This window comes from Melanostigma gelatinosum (assembly GCF_949748355.1).
Source record: "Melanostigma gelatinosum genome assembly, chromosome: 17".
NCBI lineage: Eukaryota > Metazoa > Chordata > Actinopteri > Perciformes > Zoarcidae > Melanostigma > Melanostigma gelatinosum.
Genome location: NC_136650.1, coordinates 15698665 through 15722906, shown reverse-complemented (window position 1 = coordinate 15722906; position 24242 = coordinate 15698665). Strand labels below are relative to the sequence as shown.

At 43.9% G+C, this 24242-nt stretch overlaps 2 protein-coding genes across 2 annotated transcripts; one reads left to right on the top strand and one right to left on the bottom strand.

Moving 5' to 3' along the window:
• The first annotated feature begins 1661 nt into the window (after nt 1–1661).
• Nucleotides 1662–4933, top strand: tril (TLR4 interactor with leucine-rich repeats). The gene has a single exon (XM_079288614.1). The coding sequence runs from the start codon at nt 1906–1908 to the stop codon at nt 4405–4407; it is 2502 nt and encodes an 833-aa protein (XP_079144740.1). The 5' UTR covers nt 1662–1905; the 3' UTR covers nt 4408–4933.
• A 1125-nt stretch (nt 4934–6058) lies between these two features.
• Nucleotides 6059–21182, bottom strand: LOC306791863 (cyclic AMP-responsive element-binding protein 5-like). The gene is made up of 11 exons (XM_079288771.1): nt 21015–21182; nt 18913–18979; nt 17851–17944; nt 15889–15998; nt 15359–15570; nt 12466–12592; nt 12104–12175; nt 8443–8763; nt 8066–8326; nt 7878–7986; nt 6059–6790 (listed from the first exon to the last, which is right to left on the bottom strand). Exons 2-11 carry the CDS (start codon nt 18964–18966, stop codon nt 6654–6656), a joined length of 1497 nt encoding a protein of 498 aa, XP_079144897.1. The 5' UTR covers nt 18967–18979; nt 21015–21182; the 3' UTR covers nt 6059–6653.
• Between the last annotated feature and the right edge of the window lie 3060 nt (nt 21183–24242).

Genomic DNA, 24242 nt, shown 5'->3' with positions numbered 1-24242 from the left:
AAATGACCTCCCACAGAGAGGGGGTTGTGTTTCTTTCTGTCTCTCTCACACACACACACACAGCTATAATGTCTATGATGTCTACCAACAGATATGCATGAGAACGAGAAGGCCAATCAGGGTGTCTTTGAGGCTTCTGCTGCGTGCTGGAAATGCACGGCGCTACAACAGTCATCCATTAGTTCGGCTCTGGAAACCATTGCATCGCTTGCTTCTCGGGGGAAGTTGCATGTGTGTGTGCACGTAAATGTGTGACTCTGTGTGCATGAGTATGTAAGTTAGGACTGCTTATTCTCTGTTCACAGACATTTACCTCATATGTTGCAGTTGAGTGTGTGAAAACGTATCAGCATGTCAGCTCAGAAGTTGAAGCAGTTTGCTGAGAGTAAAGTATAAAGTTTAAACAGTTTTCTAAAAGAATAAACCGTTGAAACCACTTGCCTCAAGTAGTATAGGCTGTGAATGCAAACGTGACCAAATCAACTCTAATATCGATGATTTAGGTTTGCACATATCATGTAACAATATCCAATTGTATTTTTAATGGTTCAAATATCATCCAGTTAGAAATGATGGGATGTGGTGTAGATAGAGAAGAGCTTGAGCTCATCCAACAGGGCTGTGTATCGGACAGGAAAGGCCGGGGAACACTGATCTATTTGTACCGCAGTGAGTAAGCGCTCTACCTCATGTGCCATAAATGTGCGGATGTCTTGGCAGTAACATCGCATGCTTTTCAGACACGACTGGAACATAAACCTTCATGTAGGCTCGGCCACACTGAGAATCGTTCCTCAATCTGCAAAAGATTCTGAGCAAAATCTGCACATGCTCCACACGCCTTGCATATACTTTCAAGTTGGAAGATCTTTCACTCAGATTTGGCACCTCTCCGCCTCAGTCCTAACACACACTTAACGTCCTGAATTCCTCATCTGCAAATGTGAACCATCTGTGCTCCTTGTGGCCCCAGCAATACAAGGCGCGTTAATGAGAGAATGGTAAATTACAGTTCAGCTGCATGATGATGGCGTTCTTACAGAGTGCAGACTGCTGTTGATGTGTTGATTGTAGTTCACTGTATGCAATGTCTGTCCTCAGACAGCTCAGCTCAGCAGAATACACCACACAGCTGTATAGGCTATACAGCTGTTTTATGAATTATCATTTTTCATAGCTTATCAAAAACATACAACATGAATTCAAGCGTTTTGTTCAACTTGTTTATTGAGTGAGTTTGCTCTGTCTGTGGGGGAATCTAAGACTTTGGCTTCCTCTTGGGATTCCGTGGGAAGGAAATCTTCTCGTCTGCTTTGTCCATATCAGGGATCCGATCCAGATCTCAGACCCCTGGCTGCGGGGGCGCGCAGAAAACTCGGTCAAAGGGTTTCTCAATGTCTCTCTCTCCCTCCCTCTCTCACTGTGCAGGCAAGTTTGTGTGTGCTTAATTACCTGCGTGCACGCGCAAAACTCTGGCTCGCGTGTGTCAAGACTTGTGCACATCTGGTTTTGGCAGGGTCGCAGAGTTGCGGGGGAGGGACCATTTCCCTCTGTATGTGTGTGTGTGTGCGTGTGTGTGTGTGTGTGAGCACGCTTTGCGCATGAACTCTTTTAATTCGCAGCAGATGACCACTTGGGGGGATGGAGGCTTTATTGGGGTGGTGAGCGCTCCCTCAGATAACAAAAGAGCACACTGCACAAATTAATTTGGTCAATAGAAGATGCTGAAAAGTGATAGAGCCGCGTGCTTGATGTGCGCAGCGCTGTTCTCTCCACTTTTTAAGAGCAGCAAGTGCATTATGGACGACTCGATTTTGCGCGTGAGAGAGCAGAGGGGCGACTGCACCTGAACAACGTAAAGCGAATGCCGCATCAGTTTCTGGCTGTGCCAGCCGCACAGTGGGAATGGATACCGGCTATTTCCTGGTGAGGACTTGCTTTTTTCTGCTGTCGCTCAACGGGTTCATCTTTTCCTCCCAGGCGACGAGCTTTTGTCCCGACAGCTGTGACTGTCAGCACCCGCAGCACCTCATGTGCACCAATCGAGGGTTGCGCACTGTGCCCAAAGCTACCGCACGGGTGCCCGAAGAAGTGCTAATCTACAGCCTTGGCGGTAACTTCATTAGTAACATCTCTGCCTTCGACTTCACACGGTACAGTAACCTCGTACGGTTGAATTTACAATACAATCAGATACAAACTATTCACCCAAAAGCATTCGACAAACTCTCCAAGTTGGAGGAGCTGTACTTGGGACATAATCGTTTATCAAATATACCCGCTGGGACTTTACAATCTCTGAAGCAATTAACTATTATTTGTGGAAATAATAATGACATTAAGAAAATCACACCGGAGCTCTTTACCGATTTGGATCACCTTGTTAAATTGCGTCTGGATGGCAACTCAATAGACAATCTGCAAGACTCTGTTTTTCAAAGTTTGACCAGCCTACATTATCTCCACCTGGAATCCAACAAACTGCAGCATATTCACAGAAATGCTTTCTCTAAACTCACCAACCTGCGCTTTCTAAACCTGGCCCACAACAAGCAGTCAGCCGTGCGCAATGCACTCACTTTCTCCCAACTCACAGCTCTGACCACTCTGCTGCTGTCTGAAAATGAAATCCAGTACGTCGCAAACCACGTTTTCCAAAACCTAAAAAAGCTGTCCAAACTGTCCCTCAGCAACAACAGAATCTCTCGCCTGGATAGCGGGGCTCTGAAGGGGCTGTCGAGCCTCAGAGAGCTTCTGATTGACGGCAACGAGCTGGAGGAAATCCCCGCCGGTCTCCTGGACTCTCTGGAGCGCCTCGAGGAGCTGGACTTCAGTCGCAACCGGATTTCCAGCGTGGACTCTTTGGCTTTTTCACAACTGAAACACCTGAGAGTGCTGAAGCTGAAGAACAACGTGCTCTCCAGCCTGTCCGGGGACATTTTTGCCCTCAACAACGTGCTTTACAACCTGGACCTCCATGGCAACAACTGGACGTGCGACTGTCGGCTGGAGGACCTGAAAAGATGGATGACTGTTGCGCATTCTCAGGGCAAATTATTGACTGTTTTTGTGCAGTGTCACCACCCAGAAACACTGAGGGGGAAATATCTGGACTATGTGAACAGCTCCCAGCTGCAGCCCCTCGGGAACTGGACCCACCTGTGTAGGAGCCAAGTTGAGCCTGAGGAGAGCCGGGGAGGGGGTGTGTTGGTAACGGTGGAGGGAAAAGAGGTAGGGATGGTGGATACAATGAAGCAGGAGGGGAGAGGTGATGAAGTCCTGGCAGAGGAGACAGACGGTGTTGCTTTGAGACAGGGGTATACGGACGGAGTTATAATGAGGAAAGAGCGAGAGAAAAGGAAGAAAGGAGGACAGGAGGAGGTGGGAATCCAGGGAGACCAAGGTGGTCTAGCAGAGGCAGAACCCTCCTCTTCACTGGAAAGAAAGAAATTAAAGAAAGAGCCACTCAGCCCGAGGTCACGACCTGCTGCAGAGGCTGCTGGGAAACGTGCCAAAGGTAGACAAAGGTCAAATACCATTTCCAGAACCGAACCACCAGCTGTTTCTACACCAAGTCATGCTGGAAACCAAGACAGAAACTCCACTGATCCAAACACAGGGCTCACCACCACTTCTCCGGTCCAGCCAGGAGAAAAGTTTGACCTTCTGAGGTCCGATCAGGAGGAGGCTCAGCCTGTAATCACAGACCCTTGTGTGTTCAACCGCCATTTCATCACGAATGTTTCAGTGGATCAAGTGACATCGAGTACTGTCACCATCTACTGGACCACCAGGGATCATCACCGCTACACAGCAGCACTTGGGCCAGGCCTAGATGAAGTCCAATACCGGATTCTGTTTGACCGCTTTGGCACTCCGGACCGCTTCCCCCGCTATGTCTACGCCCGTGGCACAGCTCGCTCCGTAGCCCTTCGAGAACTCAGCTCTGACGTGACCTACATGGTCTGTGTGGAAGGAGTAGTCGGAGGGTCTGTGTGTCAAGTTGCACCCCGTGACCACTGTGCAGGGCTGGTCACTCTCCCTGCGGGTTTCAGCCATGGAGGCATGCTGACCTCTGACCTCCAGCTGGTGACGGTGGCCACACTGGCCGGGAACGCCGTGCTGCTGCTCGTCATTGGCGGGGTCTGGCTGGGGCGGAGTCTGAAGAGGAGGCTGCAGAGGAGGAAGACGGCGGTGCACGTGCGGCACATGTACTCCACCCGGCGACCGTATCGTCCCGCCGTGGCGACCGCCTCTGTGTCCGCTGACTTCGCCAGCTACCAAAGCAGCCGTCCAGCACGTCTTTCACCACTAGAGGAAGGGGACCTCATTGAGTTCCCTTGTGACCGCTTTCTGGACAGCAACAGTGTTCGCAGAGACGGCGACATGCAGAGATTCTCTGACTAGAGCCATAACACTTCCAACAGAGAGACATGTGAATTGGTGAATCTTTGGTCTTGTCCCCAGACCTCGGTGTCATATTAAAAACATGAATGTTTGTGGCTGTGAACAAACTAAGGCAACAGTGCCGCCATTTTGTGTCTTGGTTTCTCATTTGACCAAAAGAAAGCTTTTAAAGTGACAATAGAACCGCTGAGCTCATCAGCACCTTTTCAGACACCAGAGGAAGTCCAATCCCTCTGACTTCCTCTTCCTGCTTTGTGCCTTTCCTCTTTCATTTCCTTGCACCTGCAAGTGTTCCTAAATGTGCGACTCGTTGTGTGTATGTATACGCACGAATGATTGCTCACTGATTTCAACTATGGTGCTAATGTTGAGTTCGTAGACATCCTGTTGTCTCATATTTGTACAGTATGTAATGATGGCTGCTGGTTGGCAGGGAAAACACTTGTTTTGTATCACATCTATCGTGTTTTGTACTTTTATATATAAACCTGCATTACATGAAGCAGTAAAATCCCCAACAATGTGATTTGATTTGTCATTTGAGTCTTTATGCATGATTTACCTCCATAACAGTTGCTATATCCGTCGTTTTCAAATATCTGTTCTGTAAATCACTGATTATATAAAGAACAAAGGGATTATATTTCTAGGGGGGGTTATGAAGAGTATTTTATATGTACATTCAGAAAAATGCATGCCAGATTATTTTCAGACTGCTCAAAATGATACTATAGTTTTAGGATTCTGTTTTTAAAAGTCAAAATGTGTCACTGGTCATTTTAGCAGGATATTAATACATTTATTGTGTTTTCAAATATGAAGCAATTAATGATTCTTTCATCTGCAACTGATATTTAGTGTTAAGAGGCAGACCCGAAGAGTGTGTGTGTGTGTGTGTGTGTGTGTGTGTGCGTGCGTGTGCGTGTATGTATGTGTGTGAGCACATGCATCAATGCTTTTGCATGTGCATCAAGTTGAGGTCTGGCAACAGTTAAGCAGTCCCTTTGTTTGAGTAGACAGCGTGGAGTGCCTCCCACACTCTGTCCGAATCAAGCACACATGCACATACACACATACACGCATGCATGCACAATTGCATGCATGCAAGTTATATTCATATCACCAGACGGACGCTCAAGATGTCAGAACGGAAAGCTTTTGACAAAAAACACAACAAATATTTTAATGAACCAAACTGAAGAGTCTGCAGCTGGTACAAAAATCAAGTCCTTAAGTTTGGGACACTTTCATTTGCTGGCAGACAAATTCATGGATTAAATAAAAGACAAATGGCTATTTTAACTTTCTTTGTGTTTCAGACATTAAGACACACTTATATCTTTGTGTTGGTCAAACATAAAATAGGCTATGATCTGCTTTGCTGACCACTCCAGTTATTACGGTCAACTATCACTGACAAAAGCAGTCACTAGATGGCAGACTAGACCATAGTGTATGCACAGAAACAAATTGATAACTATAATCTCATTGCTCAAAACCACAGGTTTATAGTGTAAAAGAAATGGGACAGATTTTATATCATAGGAAAAGGATATAAAAAAACACAAGGAAATACCAGAATAAGAGTTTTTATTGTTGACTGACAGGGATGGGGACATACGGTTTATAGGTATTTCGTGTCTTTGGGCAGTTTATAAAAGTGTCTGAAAGGAAATACTGTACAATCCTGTTTTAAATGGCTTTCCGAAACAGCTGTGGGTTCGATTCTAAAATTTTAAATGTTTATTTTTTTTGCCTTAGCATGAAAAATACATCGTTTTGACAAGAGAAGGCAGAAGGTGTGCACTCGCAGATGCTCTGTTTGAAATATAAAACTAAAGTGCAAGGTATAAGAGGAAAACATACTGAAACGACGTGTATGGTTGTGTCTGTGCATAGTCAGTGGGTAGCAGGCAATGGTTAGATTGCTGTGAACGGAAACACTTTCTGAATAAACACAGGATCCAGTTGCCATGTAACTATCACAGGTTTTAACAAGGCTTTCAGAAAAGATCATTTTTGCTCCGGTTATGGAAATGTATCCGTATGTGGTTCTGTCTCCTCTCCAACCAGAAATACCTCAGTGTTCACATGGGTTTCTAAATTCACCTATCCAGTTCAGTATTTCATCTACAATGTAAAGGCACACGGATCCACAGCTGAGTGAGACTTTAGTGTAGTTTCGGCAGAAAGATAATTCAGTCTGGCAGCCATCCAGTCCCATCCCCTCCTCTGTGTGGTGAGGGCTAACGTCCAGGCCTGGGGTCGTGCCCAGTGTCGCCTCCAGCCGTCGAGGAGGTGGAGATGCTGTTGTGTTGGATGGCCTGCAGATGAGACCCAGGACCTACAGGGGTGGGACTTCCGCCTGGGCTCACCCCTGCAGCTGGACACAAAGACAGCTGTCAATCAAAGTCACAGATCCTATGTGGATTGTCTGTTCTGTGTGCGGGGTTTGTGAGCATGTGCATGCAAATGAACGAAAAACTCACTACAGCTCAGATTAAAGGAAAATATCTCTTTATTTTCAACAAATGAATACTGTACATACAGGTAAAAAGACAACAATAGAAATATATACGAAAGTAACACATGCCAATATTGCATCCACTTTTGTTCTCTGAAGCTCAACACTGAGAACACAATGGCTGCTTTCATTTAAGCCACAAGGTGCAGTATTTGTTTCTTTCCTTTAAGGTCGTATACAGGTTCAATTATTGTCGAACATTAACTTTAGCCTGCCTTGAGTGCAAGATGGGCATTGTCTGCATTGTGTTCCAAGCAACTTCATGCAAGGCAAAATGACAGAATATTGCATTGCACTCTAGAGCAGCGGTTTTCAATGTTTCTGAGTCGCCCCACACTCAATAAAATCTGTTGTGAGGAAAATTATATCACTGGTACAGGCGATGTAGTGTAAAAAACATTCCCCAGTTTAACATTGTTTTAATTGAATCTTTATATTTAGTATGTAATAAAAACAATGTCTGGGAACCCCGGGGAAATGATCTTATACGACTCGATGCGTCCCGACCTCCAGGTTGAGAACCACTGCTCTAGAGTATTTAAAATACCGTCACGGTCTGGTTCATTGAATGAGTATGAAAATGGAAATGAAAAATGCATTCCTTTTATATGGAGAGTTAAGAGTGCAGTGCTTTCCCCTGATTGCCTCTCCATATAGGAATAAAAGTGCATGTACCAATTTTTGGAGAATGGGGTGAAAAGCAGAGTCTTAAGTGCTGTTTAGTTGCACTCTGTGAGATACAATTCAAGGTCCCTATGTCTGCCCAGAGGTGGAGCACCATAACACGACAAAATGTAACCGTGGAGTATCCCCCTTATGTGCACATACAAGGCATAAGGTATCTGAATTATACCCTCTGTGGTGGATGGAGATGATTGGTGTCAGGCGTCTGGAAAAGCTGGTGAGAGTTCTAGAGAGGAAGTGCAGGGTAGGGGCTTTTACTCACTGGGGTACCCCTGTGCCTCTCTCTGCCGGGCGGTGACGGGACAGTCCTTGTGGGTGAGCAGAATCTGCTTCAGTTGACCCACCTCTGACCTCAACGACGTCACCTCGGTCTGGGAACAGGCAGAGAAATACTAAGTATCCTTGAAGTTAAGATTGCGTGCGCTTGTGTGTGTTCGGAGCGTGTCCCACCTGTAGCTGCAGGTTTGTGTGCGTCAACTCTTCAGCTTTCTTCTCCAGCGACGACACCCACACTTTCCTCTTCTGTCGGCAGCGGGTGGCTGCAGCCCGGTTCCGCTGCAGAAACTTCTGCCTGCGCTCGTCAGGGTCTTGCGCCGACGTCCTCCTGCGACGGTTGCTGCCGCCGCCTCCTTCACCGCTGCAGCTACCACCTGCCTGCACTGCATGCTGGGAGTGGGATGGATGGGAGGACTGCTGTGCAACTGGTGATAACTACAAGCAAAACAAAGAAACATCTTGAAAGTCACCTCACTGTGCCTGAATGCAAAAAGTATGAAGTCGTAGGGGTATCGTCACTGAGCTGATCGATAAACATAAAGCAAATGTACCTGTGCTGGAACAGACAGGGGAGGTGCAGGAGGCGAGCCCTGGTGCAGATGTGGAGGCGGGGCTTGGTGAGCCTGAGCGTGGTGGCCGTGGCTGCTTCCCATGTGCTGCGGAGGTGAAGCATGGCATCGCTGCTGGAAGGTGAGGGGTGGAGCTTGAAGCTGCGGATGATGAGAATGATGGTGGTGGTGTTGTAGTGGAGGTGCCTGATGACGCTGTGACATCATCTCCATCATGTGACCCATGGATGTCACGGGGTTGTTGACGGCGACCATTGCTGGGTGGTGCTGTTGGAAATGGTGGCCCAGAGCCTGTTTGGATCTCTGAGAGGAGATTAAAAGATGAGATGTAATATTAGTGTACATGTGATGCACTGTACAAAGCATTTCAAGTTGCATAAAACATGAAATACTAGAAAGAAGCAACCACAGTGACAGCCTTTATGTAGACTGTCCAGTCAATGCACAGTGCTGTTTGTTGACAGATTTGATTACATATCACCACATGTGCATCCATCAGGGTAATCTCCGAAACCAATGCACACGTTCAGTTCCGGCAGACAGAGAAGAAGATATACACAGTGGAGCCTCAGTGATTGACATTCTCATTGGAACTTGTGTATTTTCACATCCTCTCAGATTCAAGCTGCACATTCATTCTGAGTTCATTATGGCCTCTCGGAACGTCACCGACAACCACTTTCTAACCAGGCTGGTGAACTAATTGCACGCTGGGACGTGTAGGGCCAAGCCCCAGTGACACTGGGTTATTGCAAGTCATTTCTTAACTACTATTTAAGGCAAGGGGAATTTAGTTGCTAAACATTAGTGGAAGCCTTTTGAGTATCAATGAAATTAAGTTCACTTGGGCCAAGATGGATTTGAGGTTGAGTTCTATTGGACATGTGAGACTTTAACACCAATCCTACTGAAAATAATTGATGTAATAATTATATGGAATCATTATCTATGTACAAAGATATCCAAAGTCATTAAAGAAGGGCAAATATGCCACAGATCCTGTTAACTACAGTTCTGTCTCCCGGTTGAATCATTGTCTTATGTGTGTCGTATGATGACTACTTGCATTCTGAGCATGAAAAGGCCTCTGACGCGGCCATTACGAAATCAAAAAACCCCAAAAAGGCCAACAAAGGTATAGAAAGGACTTATCTTTTTGAAGCACTGAGAAGATTTGTCAACATCTTAAGCCTGGATCAAGATGCGTTTTCATTACAAACCTCCACTCCTCATGACCCATACCCTACTCTATACTCACTCACACTCTTCAACAGGAGACCTCCTTACATCAATTGGCTCTGTGTTAGTTCAAAACTTCCGGACAATTAGCCATTTTACAACTCCCCAGGAAATATATGCCATATTTAAGCCAGCGTTATTATTTCACAAAAAGTATAGGTTATAAAATTCATCACATTAATAACTTTCAAATACTTTAAAGAGAGTCAATTGAAAAACATAAACGTATATTTCCACATACAGTATGTCTGAACACTTTGTACCCAGGGATATTAAACCACCTTTGAGTTGATATGTGTGAAACTAAACACTGTATATGAAGAGCTTGACGATATACATAAACATTTTCCGTCTCTCTCATACTGGGTGTGGTTTGTTTGACCCCCAACACCGGCTAAATTGGTAACAGCAGATAAGCCACGTAACCTACATTGCAGGCCACAGTATCCTTACTCTACGGAGCAAAATGTCTCAAAATAAAAACTACAACTGCTGTTAGCCACCAACTCCCACTTAGCCCATCATCGCCTTTTCTCCTAATTATCCACGACCGTGAAAACAACTGTATAGATAAGAGGGTTAATGTGTTGCAGTCTGCAGCTTGATACCATCACACTTTATCATTCCCACGTATCAACTGACTAAACACACTGTAAGAGCTAAATTAAACCTCATCTCACCTTTCTCCTACACTAAGCAGAGGAGACGCAGAGAGGGAGAGGTCATGTTTAGAGCATGACATCACCCCCCCACCCCCACCCTCCCCTCCCTGGTCAAATTGCTATCTGTTCCCTGTTACACAATAATTCTTTAAGAGAAGAAGCTGATTTTTTTCCCCCCCCTCTTCAACCATTCAACAACGAAAAAAGGGAGCACATTTAGCGGGTGCCAAGGATGAGGTCACCGAGCTGTCTGTGCCAGCTTTGCCAGGCTGCCAGTCAAACACACACGCACAGCCAACACACACTGAACAGGACGGGACACGAGTGGTTCAGCTCTGTTTACTACATAGAAACACCCTGACACTGGGGCCTGTGGTTACATCATGGGTCTCCTTGGCCTGGATGACACACCGCGTTGATATTTCTGTCTGGAGGGATCAGTGAATGAAGACACAGAACTGTACATGAAACACTGATCCACTTGTTAAACGTTTACTTTTCCACTTCAGCTGAGTGTGGAGTTACTGTACAACGGAGGCATGTCGATACACCCTCATGTGGTTTTACAAAGGAGTGCTGTTTCACACCCTCGGAATGCAAAACACAACACCTGGCAAGACTAAATCACAATAGAATTAAACTGAATTGTTCTGGAGAAGAAGTGTGTGTGCTCAAAGAAGAGATTTTCAGATATGAACCTGCGACCTGAGCAGCTCTGAAACCTAAAACCACTTTTAGTTTGCCACTCCATATACAAGCTCTGCACATGAAGTCATAACCTGTGTGTGTGTGTGTATGGATGCAGTGTTTCACAGTTTTCCTTTTGAAGTTGCTTTTGATAGCACACATATTTAATAATTCATACTACATGCACCTAGAAAGAGGAAATGTCAAATTTACAAGAGGAAGGATTGAGAGCATGTTGACACAAGGGAAATAAAACAACCAAGAAAGCCAGGGAGAGCATGTCGATTATGACTTCCTGTGGTGCGGACCTGTGTGTGTGTGTGCGAGTTTGTTAAAGTGTAGAATTATACACTGTTTCCTGTCTATACTGATTAGGAAAAAATAAGCCAAAGGCAGAATATGAGTGTGTTTTATGGCATTAATTCTAGATGAGAATAGTGAAATCATTAACAACTTAAAGGTATAGCTCGTTGATTGCTACCACGCTCATATGTTCAATATGAGGAAAATATGAAGCAAAAGCCAGCAGACGGTAATCTTAGTTTAGCATAAAGACTGGAAACAGAAGGAAACGGCGAGTCTGGTTCTGTTCAAAGGTAACAGAAATGACCTACCAGCATCTCTAAAGAACTCTAATGAGCATGCGTAATCTGGACAAAAGCCTGAAAACGTCAATTTCATGTTTTACTATTTATTGGCTCTGAGCAATCAGCGGAGATTCCAGGAAATGACTGCTCCCAACCAAGAAATAGTCTGGCCCCTATAACGGCAAATTGTAATTTTTACACTTCAGTTAGTGAAGCTAGTGAGATTTAGAAGTGCTACTAGGCGGGCTTTGCTGCTGTTGGACAGAGCCATGCTAGCTGTTTCCAGTCTTTATGCTAAGCTAAGTGCTAAGCTAACCAGCTGCTGGTGGTAGCTTCATACTTACCATACAAATATGACATCTTCATCCACATCTCTTTCAGAAAGCGAATAATTGTGTTTCCCAAAATGTCAAACTATTCCTTTAATACTCAATAAACAATGGCATAGAGTAAGAATGTGGTCAGTACCTGGGGCGAGGAACAGGAGGGGTTGTGTTCTGGACCTGGTATACCCATTATACACGACATTTGCTTCTCTATCTGAAGAAAGGAAAGAAATTGACACAAAAATAACCTTTCAACTGTGACAAGGAAAGGCTATAGCACATACATAACCTCAAGTATAAAGCGATCCCCACAAGGCCCATATCCATTTGGAGTTTGACAGTTTGTTTAATTCATACACAAGAGTGAAGTGACTTTTTCTGGCAGCCATGAATATTTCTAACTCGGGGATCTTGACCACTTTGGCCACTATCCCATATCTATAAATCATAATGCACGCGCGTCTGAATGCAAATGTGTGAGTCACGAGTCTCCCGTATACTTACAGGCATGTGCTGAGCAGATGCCCCTTGCATGGCGGGGTCTGGCAGGGTGCCAGGTAAGGAGGCTGGCAGCGGTTGTCTTTGTCTGTTCCGCATGTGGAGGAGGGACGACAGTGACCCGGGAACTGGCCTGTGGTCAGCCACAGAAAGCGAGAGAGAGGGGCGAGTCAAGCCAGAGAGCTATCCACAGCTAAAGTTTCTCTAATCAAGTTCAGAGAGAGGCTTCGAGTTGAAACATTTATAGCTTCAATGGCAGATGGAGGTGAGACTGACACAGATGGTCAAAAAAAGTCAATGTGTCAGCTATGGATGGATAAATGGATGTTATAAATCAACAGGCTGATAGAAGAGGAATTATGATCAAATCTACTGTGAAAGGACTTGATCCGTCACTGACTTGAGCTGTTTTTTTATGACTTACCATATGAGGTATCCATTGAAATATCTGTCTAATATATTTCCTGCCTCTACCCCATTACAATGGAGGTGACTGGAATTTCACTTGTGGTGCTCAACAAATTGAGAAATACATTTTTTTTTAGCTGTGTGTCTTTTCAGAAACAATGTTGCAGTTATTCTAAATAATCCACAGACCTCACTCTGGACATTTTTCATTGGAACTACTTCCTGCTGAAAAATGAGTCCCTATGAAAACTATTGTTCTGTGGATTATCCAGAATAATAGGGACATCTGTTACTGGAAAGAGTTGTTTCCGTTTTCACTGTGAGCACCACACTCTTAATTCTATTCACCTCCACTCTACTGACATCCTAGATTTGGCCAAAATGAGCTACTTTTTATTTTATTCGGTGAGTAAAAATGGTTTTGAGCAGTTTGTGAAAATGTGGGGATTACTTTTTGTGTCATGTGGGCAGTTTTTTTTGTTTGTTTTACAAATAATTATTCCTTCATACCACATGTGATAAAGTGCTTGTAAAATCATTTTCATCTGTTCATGTCTGTTATATCTGTTTATTGTAACAAAAGATATAAAGCATATCTTTTCTCATTATTGTAACTGGTGGTTTTGAGTGTGCCTAAACGTATACTATTAGAACAACATATCGCATGAGGTATGTCGTATGACTGCTTCCTTCTTCTTCTTACACTCTGCCACAGAATTTAACGGGGATGATCTGAAGTTAAGTGTTTAATGTTGTCTAGAGTTGCAGGTACATTTGCAACCAAGCTTTGTCTGTCTTTTTTAACAAAATGTCATCACACCTCATTTGAGAAAATAGACGAGCAAGGGAAGAAAGGTGGGTTCTGGTTTCTTATTGGGCACTTTGGTGTCAGTCAAATCTGGCAACACCGAGTGGAAGAAGATATCTCAGGGGTGGAAATGTGGGCACTGAAAACCTTAACTGTCTATATAGCTACAGACCACGAGAAGTAAATGAGAAGATACGCTGTTTCATAATTTGGGTGAACCAACACTTAAAATCTGGACAAAAGCATCCGCTGAAGGAAAGAAAAAATCGAAATGTTATTGTATGCGAGCAAAAAGGCGCAAGCAGAGGTTTGAGGTGAGCCAACGTCAATGGAAACTATTTTGAGGTGAAAAACGTGAAAGAAAACAGAAATATGGAAAAAAAAGAAAAGGTGACAGCTTGAGAGGGAGGAGAGACGCTCAGGGATCACAGCGGGGGATGTAGAGACCCGGGGTGCCATGTGCTGACCTAACGGGTCTGGCTCTCAGCCAATCGGACAGCGTGGGCCTCCGTGGCCGTGCTGAGGTCATCGGCAATGATGTCATCACTGAATCCGGGGTAAGTGGCCCGTTTAACATGCAACAAAGTACAGACGAACCAAAACAGCATTTCCTAACGTAACCACAACAGCTCGACCGGGCCAACAGCCAGGCTCTCAGAGACCAGGTCGGTATGGAAACCGGTCGTAAACACGAGGGGAAACAGTCAGACACTCGATCCATGTTTCATACAGCAACACTTAGCTGGTTTCACTGACTAACATGCTGTCTGGATTCAGCTGGCACTGATTATGTACCAAACAACGAATAAATGTTAAAAGTTAAAGTTTTTAAATAAGCATAACTTATACATGTTTATAATTAGATTCAATGAATGCAGTCACAGGCATGTTGTCATTGATAGTCTTACTAAAAATGTTTCCTCTTACAAAATGTTCACGTTAGTGTAAAACTAGAATGTATAAATGTTACATATTATGTTGTCTTCATCAAAGAGCTGCTTGTATTATCAGCTACAATGTTACCATTTGCATCGCCTGAAGTCATTTCAATCTGTGAATAATTGAAGGAGTTCAAATTTTTTCATCAAAGCAACAGTCTATGTATGACAATAAATCCAAATCCACAGTTGAAATGTCGGGAGGAGGGGAAGCAGTTGGTGGGAGCTGGTCAGATGAAAGACAGGAACTCCTCTAATCTGTCTGTTGGACTGGCTGATAACCAGGGAGCCATGGAAGCTGCTCAGGCGCTGAGAGACTCCAGTCTGGTTCTGAGTCTTAACAGACATAACAGAGGCAGCATTTGGGTGGCAGGGTGGACGGTGTCAGTGGGTTTGAGTGGGTGGTGTGCAGCGGTTCTCCATCTCTTTTGCTAGGACTTTGTTCTCTCAGTAAATTGATGTTTGATTTTTTTTTTGTTCTCTCAGTTCATTAGTGCAGTGATAAATTATGCAGGGGGAAATGCCAGTCTGTGTCAGACAGAATGAGTTATAATACGTCCAAAACAGGATGGGCGAGACAGGGTACAGGAGAGGAAGAAAGAGTGAGAAAAGGCAACATTAAAAGCAAATATGTGTATGTGACGAAGGACTGAGTGTAGCTGCATGGATGCACAGTGAAATCTCTACTGTATGTGTGTGTGTGTATGAGTGCCTCTCAGGTGTGTATGTGTGCAGCCGTACTCACCCTGAGTGGGTGAGGGTGGCAGAAGCCAGGGTGACGACTGATCCAGACTGCGAGGAGGACAGAGCTTGCTGGGCAGCCAGGCTGCAGCTGGGGCCCATCATGGGGCCATGAGAGTGAGGGTGCTGCAGGGGATGGGTCTGAGGATGGTGCAGCGGTGGCTGCGGCTGTGGGTGCTGGAGCTGAAGCTGGGGTTTGAGCTGCTGAGAAAGCCTCTGTGGGGAGAAGTGGGAGCGACAGTCAGCTGGGACCTTTTTTGAGCTTGCGGGATCTACTTTGAGTTGGTGTGTGTTTTGTGATCTGACGTGATGTTGATGTGTGCGTCTGTGTGCCGTTGTGTGTTTGATGTCTGGCTGTTTCATTTACAGGGGAGAATGTGATCGCCTGGTGTGTCTTTCCTCGCAGCAGGTCAGATATCTGCAGTCGACTGCTTTTATCTCCCTCACGCTCAAGTGTCACTCAAAGCGCTGAACTATTAAAATATTTAAAATTCTGCTTAATTTTGGTTTGTATTTTTTTATTTATTCATGTACCTGTTTGCGCTTCTCTTCTTCTTGTGCTTGAAGAAACTCTTCCTCTATCTCCTTGAACAGACCGACCTCTTCACAGTTCTGCAAAAATCGAGTTGGCGTCGGAGTCTGGTCTGGAAGCATTACAGACAAACACATAAACAAAAGGACAGGTTTAAAAAAATGTGTAGACGTCTATATATGGCTGAGTCTGCCCTGTTTTAGCTTATTTGCTTTCTAAAATCGACTGTCGTGCAAGCTGAGAGTAGAACCAAGTCTCCTCTCAGCCGTGCTCTCTGTCTCTCTCTCTGTGATAACATCAGTCTGTGTCTGTCTCTTTGAGCCGTCTAAACATGCCGGGGTCAAAGGTCAGCTGGGCTCTTTGTTTTGACATGAGATTTCCTGCAGGAGGCGTGACAGGCTGCAGGACAGAGAGAGAGAAAGAGAGAGAGAGAGCTACAGAGGGAGGGTCTGCAGAGGTTAGATGCCAAGCTCATGTTTATTTCCAGATGGACAGCTGTTTCTATGGCTACAGACACTGTCACGTGACAGTGTTATGATCATGAGTCTGGACCGCGGTGGTGCAGTAGAAAAAATGTTTGCCGAGTGAAGCTACTCGTCATGTACTGCATTGTAGGAGATTCTAAAGATGTGACTTACAACAGGATCGGTAGATTGAACAAAAAACGTGTATTTTTTGCCTTTAAATATCTGTTTCATTTTATGTCTCAGTGGAGTAAAAAGCACAGCAATAATAATTTGTTGCAGCGTGCGGCGCACACATATAGTTTCACTGTGGTTCTGGAGAATTTGCAATTTTAAAGAAAGCATCCAAAACAGCATTTAGACTATCATAGGGCAAAACCTCTCCCCACTAAACCCCATGATAATTAAATAATTGTTGGTTAGCAGCTCATTGGAAACTGAATGATCGCTTTTAGAATTAGAAGAGGAAGAAGATGAGGAATTTACAAAATAAGAATTATTAATAAAAATCATTATTATTTGATTTTTTCTTTTTTCTGGTTCCAGCTCTTCAAATGGGAGTATTTGTTTCTGTATTTTAGGACAGTGAACTCAGTATCTTTGGGTTTTGGAATGTTAAAAAAAAGCTATTTGAAGACGTCACCTTTGGCTCTGGACATTTGTGATTTACTTTTTACTACTTTTTACTACTTTTTGCTATTTTGTGACATTTAACTGACAAAACAATAGTGTGATTAATTAAGAAAAATAATATGCTCCACTGTGGTATATTTACTGTACGTAAGCCACTGCTGTGGTCATAAATTAAACTTTTAAACGTTTAAAAAATCGGTCCATCGGATATTTGTGCAATTTCTCAGCAAACTAGTGTTATTGACAAACCCAGGTATCCACAAGCATTTGGTTCCATCCCAATTTTAAGATTATCTCCTTTCCCCTTTACTTTACCCAACATATATATATATATATATATAAATAATATATATAGAAGAGTAAAATATATGAAACATAAAAGAGTAGGATCTTTAAGAAGGTTTGTGCTAACCCCTCTACACCTCCACAATCAAAGTTGGTTTTCGCTCATGGCGTTATCAGCATGTTCGGTCTAATCTGATGGAGTATACTGTGCATGTTGCAACATGAGACGCTCTGTTTCACAACACAGACTATCTGAGGGAAAGAAGCCTGTATCGAGCTTATCTGCTTTCATACTGTACAACTAGCGTCATCATTTTTTCATCAAGCACTGATCCTGAAAAGAGGTCACTGAACACACACACACACACACACACACACACACACATGCAGCCAGACAACAGCTGAACTGAGTGACATACAGCATATCTAAGTCGGGAAAAAAATGAGGAAGATTATTTATGTTTATGGGGAGATAAGGGGATACACAAACTCATATATCAGCTCTTGGTGGATGTGGGAGAGAGGACAGGCCAAATGTTTTATTTCCTTTTTACGTGCACGGTTTCTTTTGTGCTCTCTCACCTGTGAAAGCCGTGTCCGCCTTGATGGAGGAGAACTTGAGGGACATCTCGTGCTTGCGTCTGTGGCTGACCAGATGCTCCTCTAACTGGAAGCGCTGCAGCACACACCGACAGAGCGAGAAAGATATGAAGAGATGCGTGCTGACGTGACACATGGGACGCTCGGTTAAATCAGCCAACGCCTCTTGGAGCTGAGTAATCAGTTGTAATGGTCTGAAGTCAGTTGACTATCTGAGAATATGTATCACTCCACATGACAAAACAAATGAAAATTGTATTTCTAATGTTTATTTATTTATTTTTACTCTTATTATAGGTGTTTATTGCATACTAGCCTTTTTAGCACAGGCTTGAGTGTATGCCACATTACAATCCTATTATTATCAACCTGGAAATACATTGTGTCCACAATGAAAAATCACATGACTTTCTGCAATATGAAAGCATTTTATTTCACCGACAACAAATGACTTTACTCTGCCAGAATGAATAATGTAATGGGATAATAATGATCATATATTTTCCTGCAAAGCAAAGAGTCATTACAGCTGCTACGGCGCAGGCAGGTGTAACACATGTGGTGGAAAATTTCGCGGCTAATCGGGAGGAGAGAGTTTATGTTCTCAAATTAATAATGAAGTCATCAGAAGATTCAAAGTTGTCTTTTTCCGTTTATTCTCTTGCGCAAGAGGGAAGAAAGCACAGCAACCACGTATTCAGTAGACTGCGTGAAACCCTCTTCGACGAAATGCAATATTCAACGTTATTTATGCACGCAAAGCTTCACGCCTTTACAACTTCAGATAATGAGCCACAAAGGAAGCAAAAGTATTTCAGACAAAGGATGTCTGTTAGTCAAGGCCTCTCTGTGTCTCCGTCTTACCAACAAAGAAACAGTGGACAAGATAACAGAGAACAAGACACCTGGATACAAAACTAATTAAAATCTTCGACTGAAACTACTGTTTGGTGTCTGCACTTTTAGTACTTACATTCTTTAAAACTTCACATGATACTGTCACATATTTTCCCATTACACACACACGCTCTGCATCCAACTGACCTGAGAGCAGCCCGGGGCGCCGCACACATAAGTCCTGTCCTGTTTGTCATTCATGTCATACACAAGCCTACGAAACAGAAGAAGCAAGAACAACAATTTAACCTGCATTCTCATCATTACTGTAGGGCGCTGCTGTAGCCCTCTCGGGTCACAGTTGCTGTATGATGATTTGATTTAGCAGGCAGCTTGCGGTGCTGTATTTTGAATTACACAGAGCGAGAGCGGCCTGAGATAAATCACACATGAAACAGTTCTCCCATTATCACGTCTTCATTGTGGAAGTGTTGTGTAATGAGGTAGATGCCACAGATGACGGATGTTTCACCCAGAGACACAACATTATCTCGGGGGGGAAAATGATCCCTTTGGTGCCGGCGGAGAGAGCAACAGCATTGCTGTATACTGCAGGTAGTCACTCTTATTAGGACAAGTACTGTAATAAATACAATCTGTTTGTGCTTTTCCGAACTATTCATTACTCATGACTAATAACACGGACGCACCAGAAGGGAATCAGAGCCTTACGGCACCATGATCTGTACTTTTCATGGATATTATAGTGAAGTGCTTAGTGTAGTGCAATTAAGCTTTCATCTGGGCTGCAGTTAATAATACGAGTGTGATGACAGGATGCTTGCCATGCATAAAAATAAAGTCATCGTAGGTTAAAAACATCAACGCAAACACTGGATAGAGCACAACGATGAACCCACATGCAGCGCTAACCCAGGCACATGCAGCGCTAACCCAGGCTCGACCCACTCAGGTCTTCGGTGGAGATATTAAGCCAGTGACGGGGGGGTAATTATGATTATTTGAAGTGCGACTGCTGCTGACCCCTCATATTCCACTGAGAGCAAAGGAAGAAGTCTTCAACTCCCTGGCCCTCAGGCATCGCGCTGGGCTGTGTGTCACCAAACAAGATCCATACACTTTGTAGAGAGGTCAACAGGGTGACCCTCACTCGACGTTTCATCCCCCTATGTTTACTAATAACTGCTGGTGGGGGGGGGGAGAAGGGATCGTGAAATGTTGCGTGGGACACTAGTTCACAGGTACACACATGCTTTCCCCTCAAGCAACCGTTGGGTTCACGTGAGCAGAAAGCGCGGAGGAGACATTAAAGTGGGACCTGATGTTATGGGAAAGAGTGAGAGAAGAGAAAGAGGGCAAAAGTACATGCTTCCATAAGAAATGGAAAGTGTGTGTGTCGGGAGGGGGGGGGGGTTGGAGAGTGACATAAGGGTGATGGAGAGAGGAATGGAAAGGGCAAATGGCAGAGAGAGAGAGAGAGCGAGAGAGAGAGAGGAGGAGGATACAATGAATGGAAGAGAGAAGGAATGAGGGTGGGAGGAGGCAGAGGGAGAGCTGCACTGTAGGCCTATACTCCTGACAGGTTTGAACCTGCCTCAGCCCCCATTTTCCAACCCCCGCGAGTAGAGATGACTTCATGGGTGTGTGTGAGTGTGTGTGTGTGTGTGTTTGTGTGTGTATTACAATATGGAATGAACAAACAAGGTGTCCACAACACCACAACTGTAGATAGATAGATAGATCATTTCGAAAAATCAGTGGAAAAAGATAGAAGCTTTCACAGTTGTGCAGGTTTTATGTAACTGCACTTTAAACGTGTGTTTTGTGCAATGCTTATACTCCATAATGTGATATTTTAGAGATACATACACAGATAGCCTACGATGATAATCACAATTATCTTCAACATCTTTTTTTTTTGTACTTCTTTGTCCTCCTTTCAGCAGCACTTAGTACAAGATGAGCAGACTCAGCACATTTACAGCAAAACCTTCTGTCAGAGCGATTACATCAACGCAGAATGACGTCATCCTTAATAACCCCAAATCCCACAACAGATCGGACAGCATGTTGCCAATTTAAACGGATTAATGTTTCTGTGTTGATTTTTCTTTTACTTTTTTACTTTGTTTAACTTTGGGGCAACTGAATCACAAGACTTTTTCCGCGCTTCCTCCTCTTGTTACTACACACGTGATGGATGACATAATGCCGTCACAACTTTTAAAACCACCTGCTTTTGATTCATCTACAACATCCAGCTTTAAAAATGAGCCAACTTTACTTACTACTTCTCAAAGTTGCCATGTTTGGTGGATGGACGTCAATAACATCGATCCGCTCGCCCCCGGCTTGGAGCTCATTCCGCTTAAATTATAGGCGGCGGTTCTGACCAGCGAACCGTCCGGCAGCCGGGCGGTCAGTGCCTGTATGTGTCTCAAGAACATGCCGGTTGTCTTTCCTTTCCTACCGCTCCGTGTGCGCAACCTGCTCGCCTCATAAACAAGCCCGGCACAGCTGTAAGGAGAGCGCTGTCACACCCCCCAAATAGACACTCGCGCTCAACCTCGTCCGCTTGGTGATGAGACTTCACCGGGACCGCTAGCCAAAAACTTCCCTCTGAACTTTCCAGTAGCTACAGCGTAACATTTTTTTTTTTTTTTTTTTTAAAGCTGAAAATAAAATTCACGATTAAAGATAAATTCAGCAGTGTGTGTCGGCGTCAGGCGAGCGCTTCCTGTGGAGTTTAAAGTTTTATGAATGAAAGTAAATTGCGGAGGCTTACCTACAAGTCGAGAGGGACAAGCGGCGCTCCGGAGAGGAACCACGTTGGACTGGAGCGAGATTACAATACGTTCTATTTACAGAAGCATTACATCATTCTCCCGGTGACGTCACGTGGGATTCCTGAACTTCTAAATCATTGCGGTCCCGTACGAGGAGAGGGGTAGAGCGGGTGGGGGGCGGGGTTAAGACACCGGTCGGTAGGGGGACGGACGGGACAGCATGCATGGTGGACCTGGACCGACGGACAAACCCGAGTCTCACGCACCACCGGCAACGTGACGGGACACGGGGCAGACTGGGTGGGCGGATGAGACCCAGTTTTTCTTTCGCACCCCACTTTCAGTCTTTCTGAAATGGGACGTCCCAGCGTCGAGTTTATGCGTTTTGTTTTTTTACTTTTCCGATGGTTATGGCTTCTATTTATTTTAGAGAACCAAATTATTATTCTGAAACATACCATGGTCTTCATGTGAGGAGAAATTATCGAGTGCTTTGTCCCGCACTGATTCCTATAAACAACACGGAGATCATGATAAGCATATGATTATTAGCCTAATGACAGTGCTAATAGCACTAACATAGGCTTCTGCTTGCATAATAACAATAATAATAACATAATAATAATCTTATTCTTGATATTATAATTCTAAATGTAGATTAATGATACTTCATTGGTCCAGTGGCCCCCTGTTTTAATCTCTGATGACCCAAAAAGTTGTATTTCCTCTTTACCCCTAAATATGTATCCAATGAGGTCGTCACAATGAGATCAAAATCTCTTTTTCAAGTCTGATAATAATAAATAACAATAAAACATTTATATTCAGACATAAATGTGTAAAACAAATCTAAAGTCAGACAACCAACAATCAAGTGACAACCCAATAAACACACACACACACACACACACACACACACATATATATATATATATATATATATATATGTATATTATTACAATGTTATTGATAAAATGTAACACATTCTGATAGACTGGGTTTGTTGTCACCATCAACACATCCACAGTCACTACACACTGGTAGCCATTGTGTGTTCAATATGATGTCATAAGGCATGAACAGGGCAAAGACTCACACCAGTTCTGACACAAGTTTGTGTATAGGGGACACATATTTTATGCAGGAACAAAAGATTGTTATTGACTGTTTAAGAGCCATGTTATATTGTTTATAGTTTTATTTTTTATTGCAAAAGTAATGTGCGTTATGCCCTTTAAAATGTTTACCATACAATAGAATTAAGGTAATTGGTCATGTTGCAAACTGTGCTTTGCTGCGTGTTTTTGTCCTATAAAGATGAAAGCTCCATTAGTCTGTCCTGATTTTGGATCATTTTTGGTTGACTCCTTTTCGTGGGTTTTAGTCACTAAAAGAGTCAGAACCCTTTACATCCTGCAAGAAGTGGCGAAGAAGGACGGTAAAACAAGCTGCTACTAGTGTGTTTTTTTACTAAAGGAAGACCTTTGGTGGTTTGGCAGTTTTGATAGAGATGAAAGAGACATGATATTTGAAATATTCAGGCATATGCAGCCTTTTTAATGGTTTTCACTTAAGTTACACTGATTTCAATTGTGTCTCCAAAGAGAAATGAATGCTCACTGTTTTGTAATTTGATCAAAATCATTCATATGATGCCATGAAATACCATCGGTCACACAAAATAACAGGAGGGACTTTGGTCATTCACCTCTCCACTGAGATGGAGTATATCTCTGCCATGTTTGGTCAGGCTTTCCGGTGGTACTACCGGGCTGGAGCTGAACAGAGGGATATGGTTTTGTTGTGGGTGAAGAGCAAAATGGGACCAAACCCCACTGACTCATCATCCACCAATCGCATAAAGTATGCAAATGCTGGCAGCCACGGCAACAAGAAGAAACAGGAAGTTGTGATGATGTCACCCTGTGTTTTAAGCTCTTCCCCCATGTGTGGATGTGAATCACTGAGCTTTGTTTTCAGTGAAGATATGGGATGCTTTTACGGCACGTGTGCGTGCCCGTGAAGGGTGCGCAGTCACACTAAAAAGTGTATGACGGCAGCCAGGAAGTCTCTGGCTGGTGCCCTGGAGCAGACAACGCCGCTGAGATTTGCAACTATCTCCATAACTCAGTGGCTGAACCAGCCATTATCATCTGGCATCCTATTCACCTCCGCGTGGCTCCTAACAGCCAGACTGGGAGCTTTAGAGCGCTGCCGGCTCAGAGCCTTCCTGTCTGTAAGAATATAGCCTTTCAGGTCACAGGTCAAACAAACTTACTTACCTCAAACCCCACGTATTACCCTCACTGTAGCTACATCTCACATTTTCTAGTCAGCCATCAGCTGTCATGCTGTTTTGATTGGACACATGGTGGTTTCTGACTATTTTTATCAGTGAAGTGCAGTGAAGACTAATGTGGGACTTAAAAAAGTAACTGGAAACAGATACATCCAAGTATACGAGTTGCAGTCATCTGATTTTGCAATGCGTTGGTTGGTGTTCAATTTACATCCACCTCTGCCCTCACATGCAGATCCACTCAAGAGCAGACTACTTGTGTGTGTGTTAAGATTTAGTGTGCATGTACACTGCGAGTTGTGTGTTGTCCATCACACTAGTCGGACGGTTTGATATTCAGAGAAAAAGAAGCTGACAAACAGAAACGACATGCTAGTTTGTTTGAAATCTGTCCCGTACTGTTGCATTGTGCGCCACCCACAGGCCTCAGA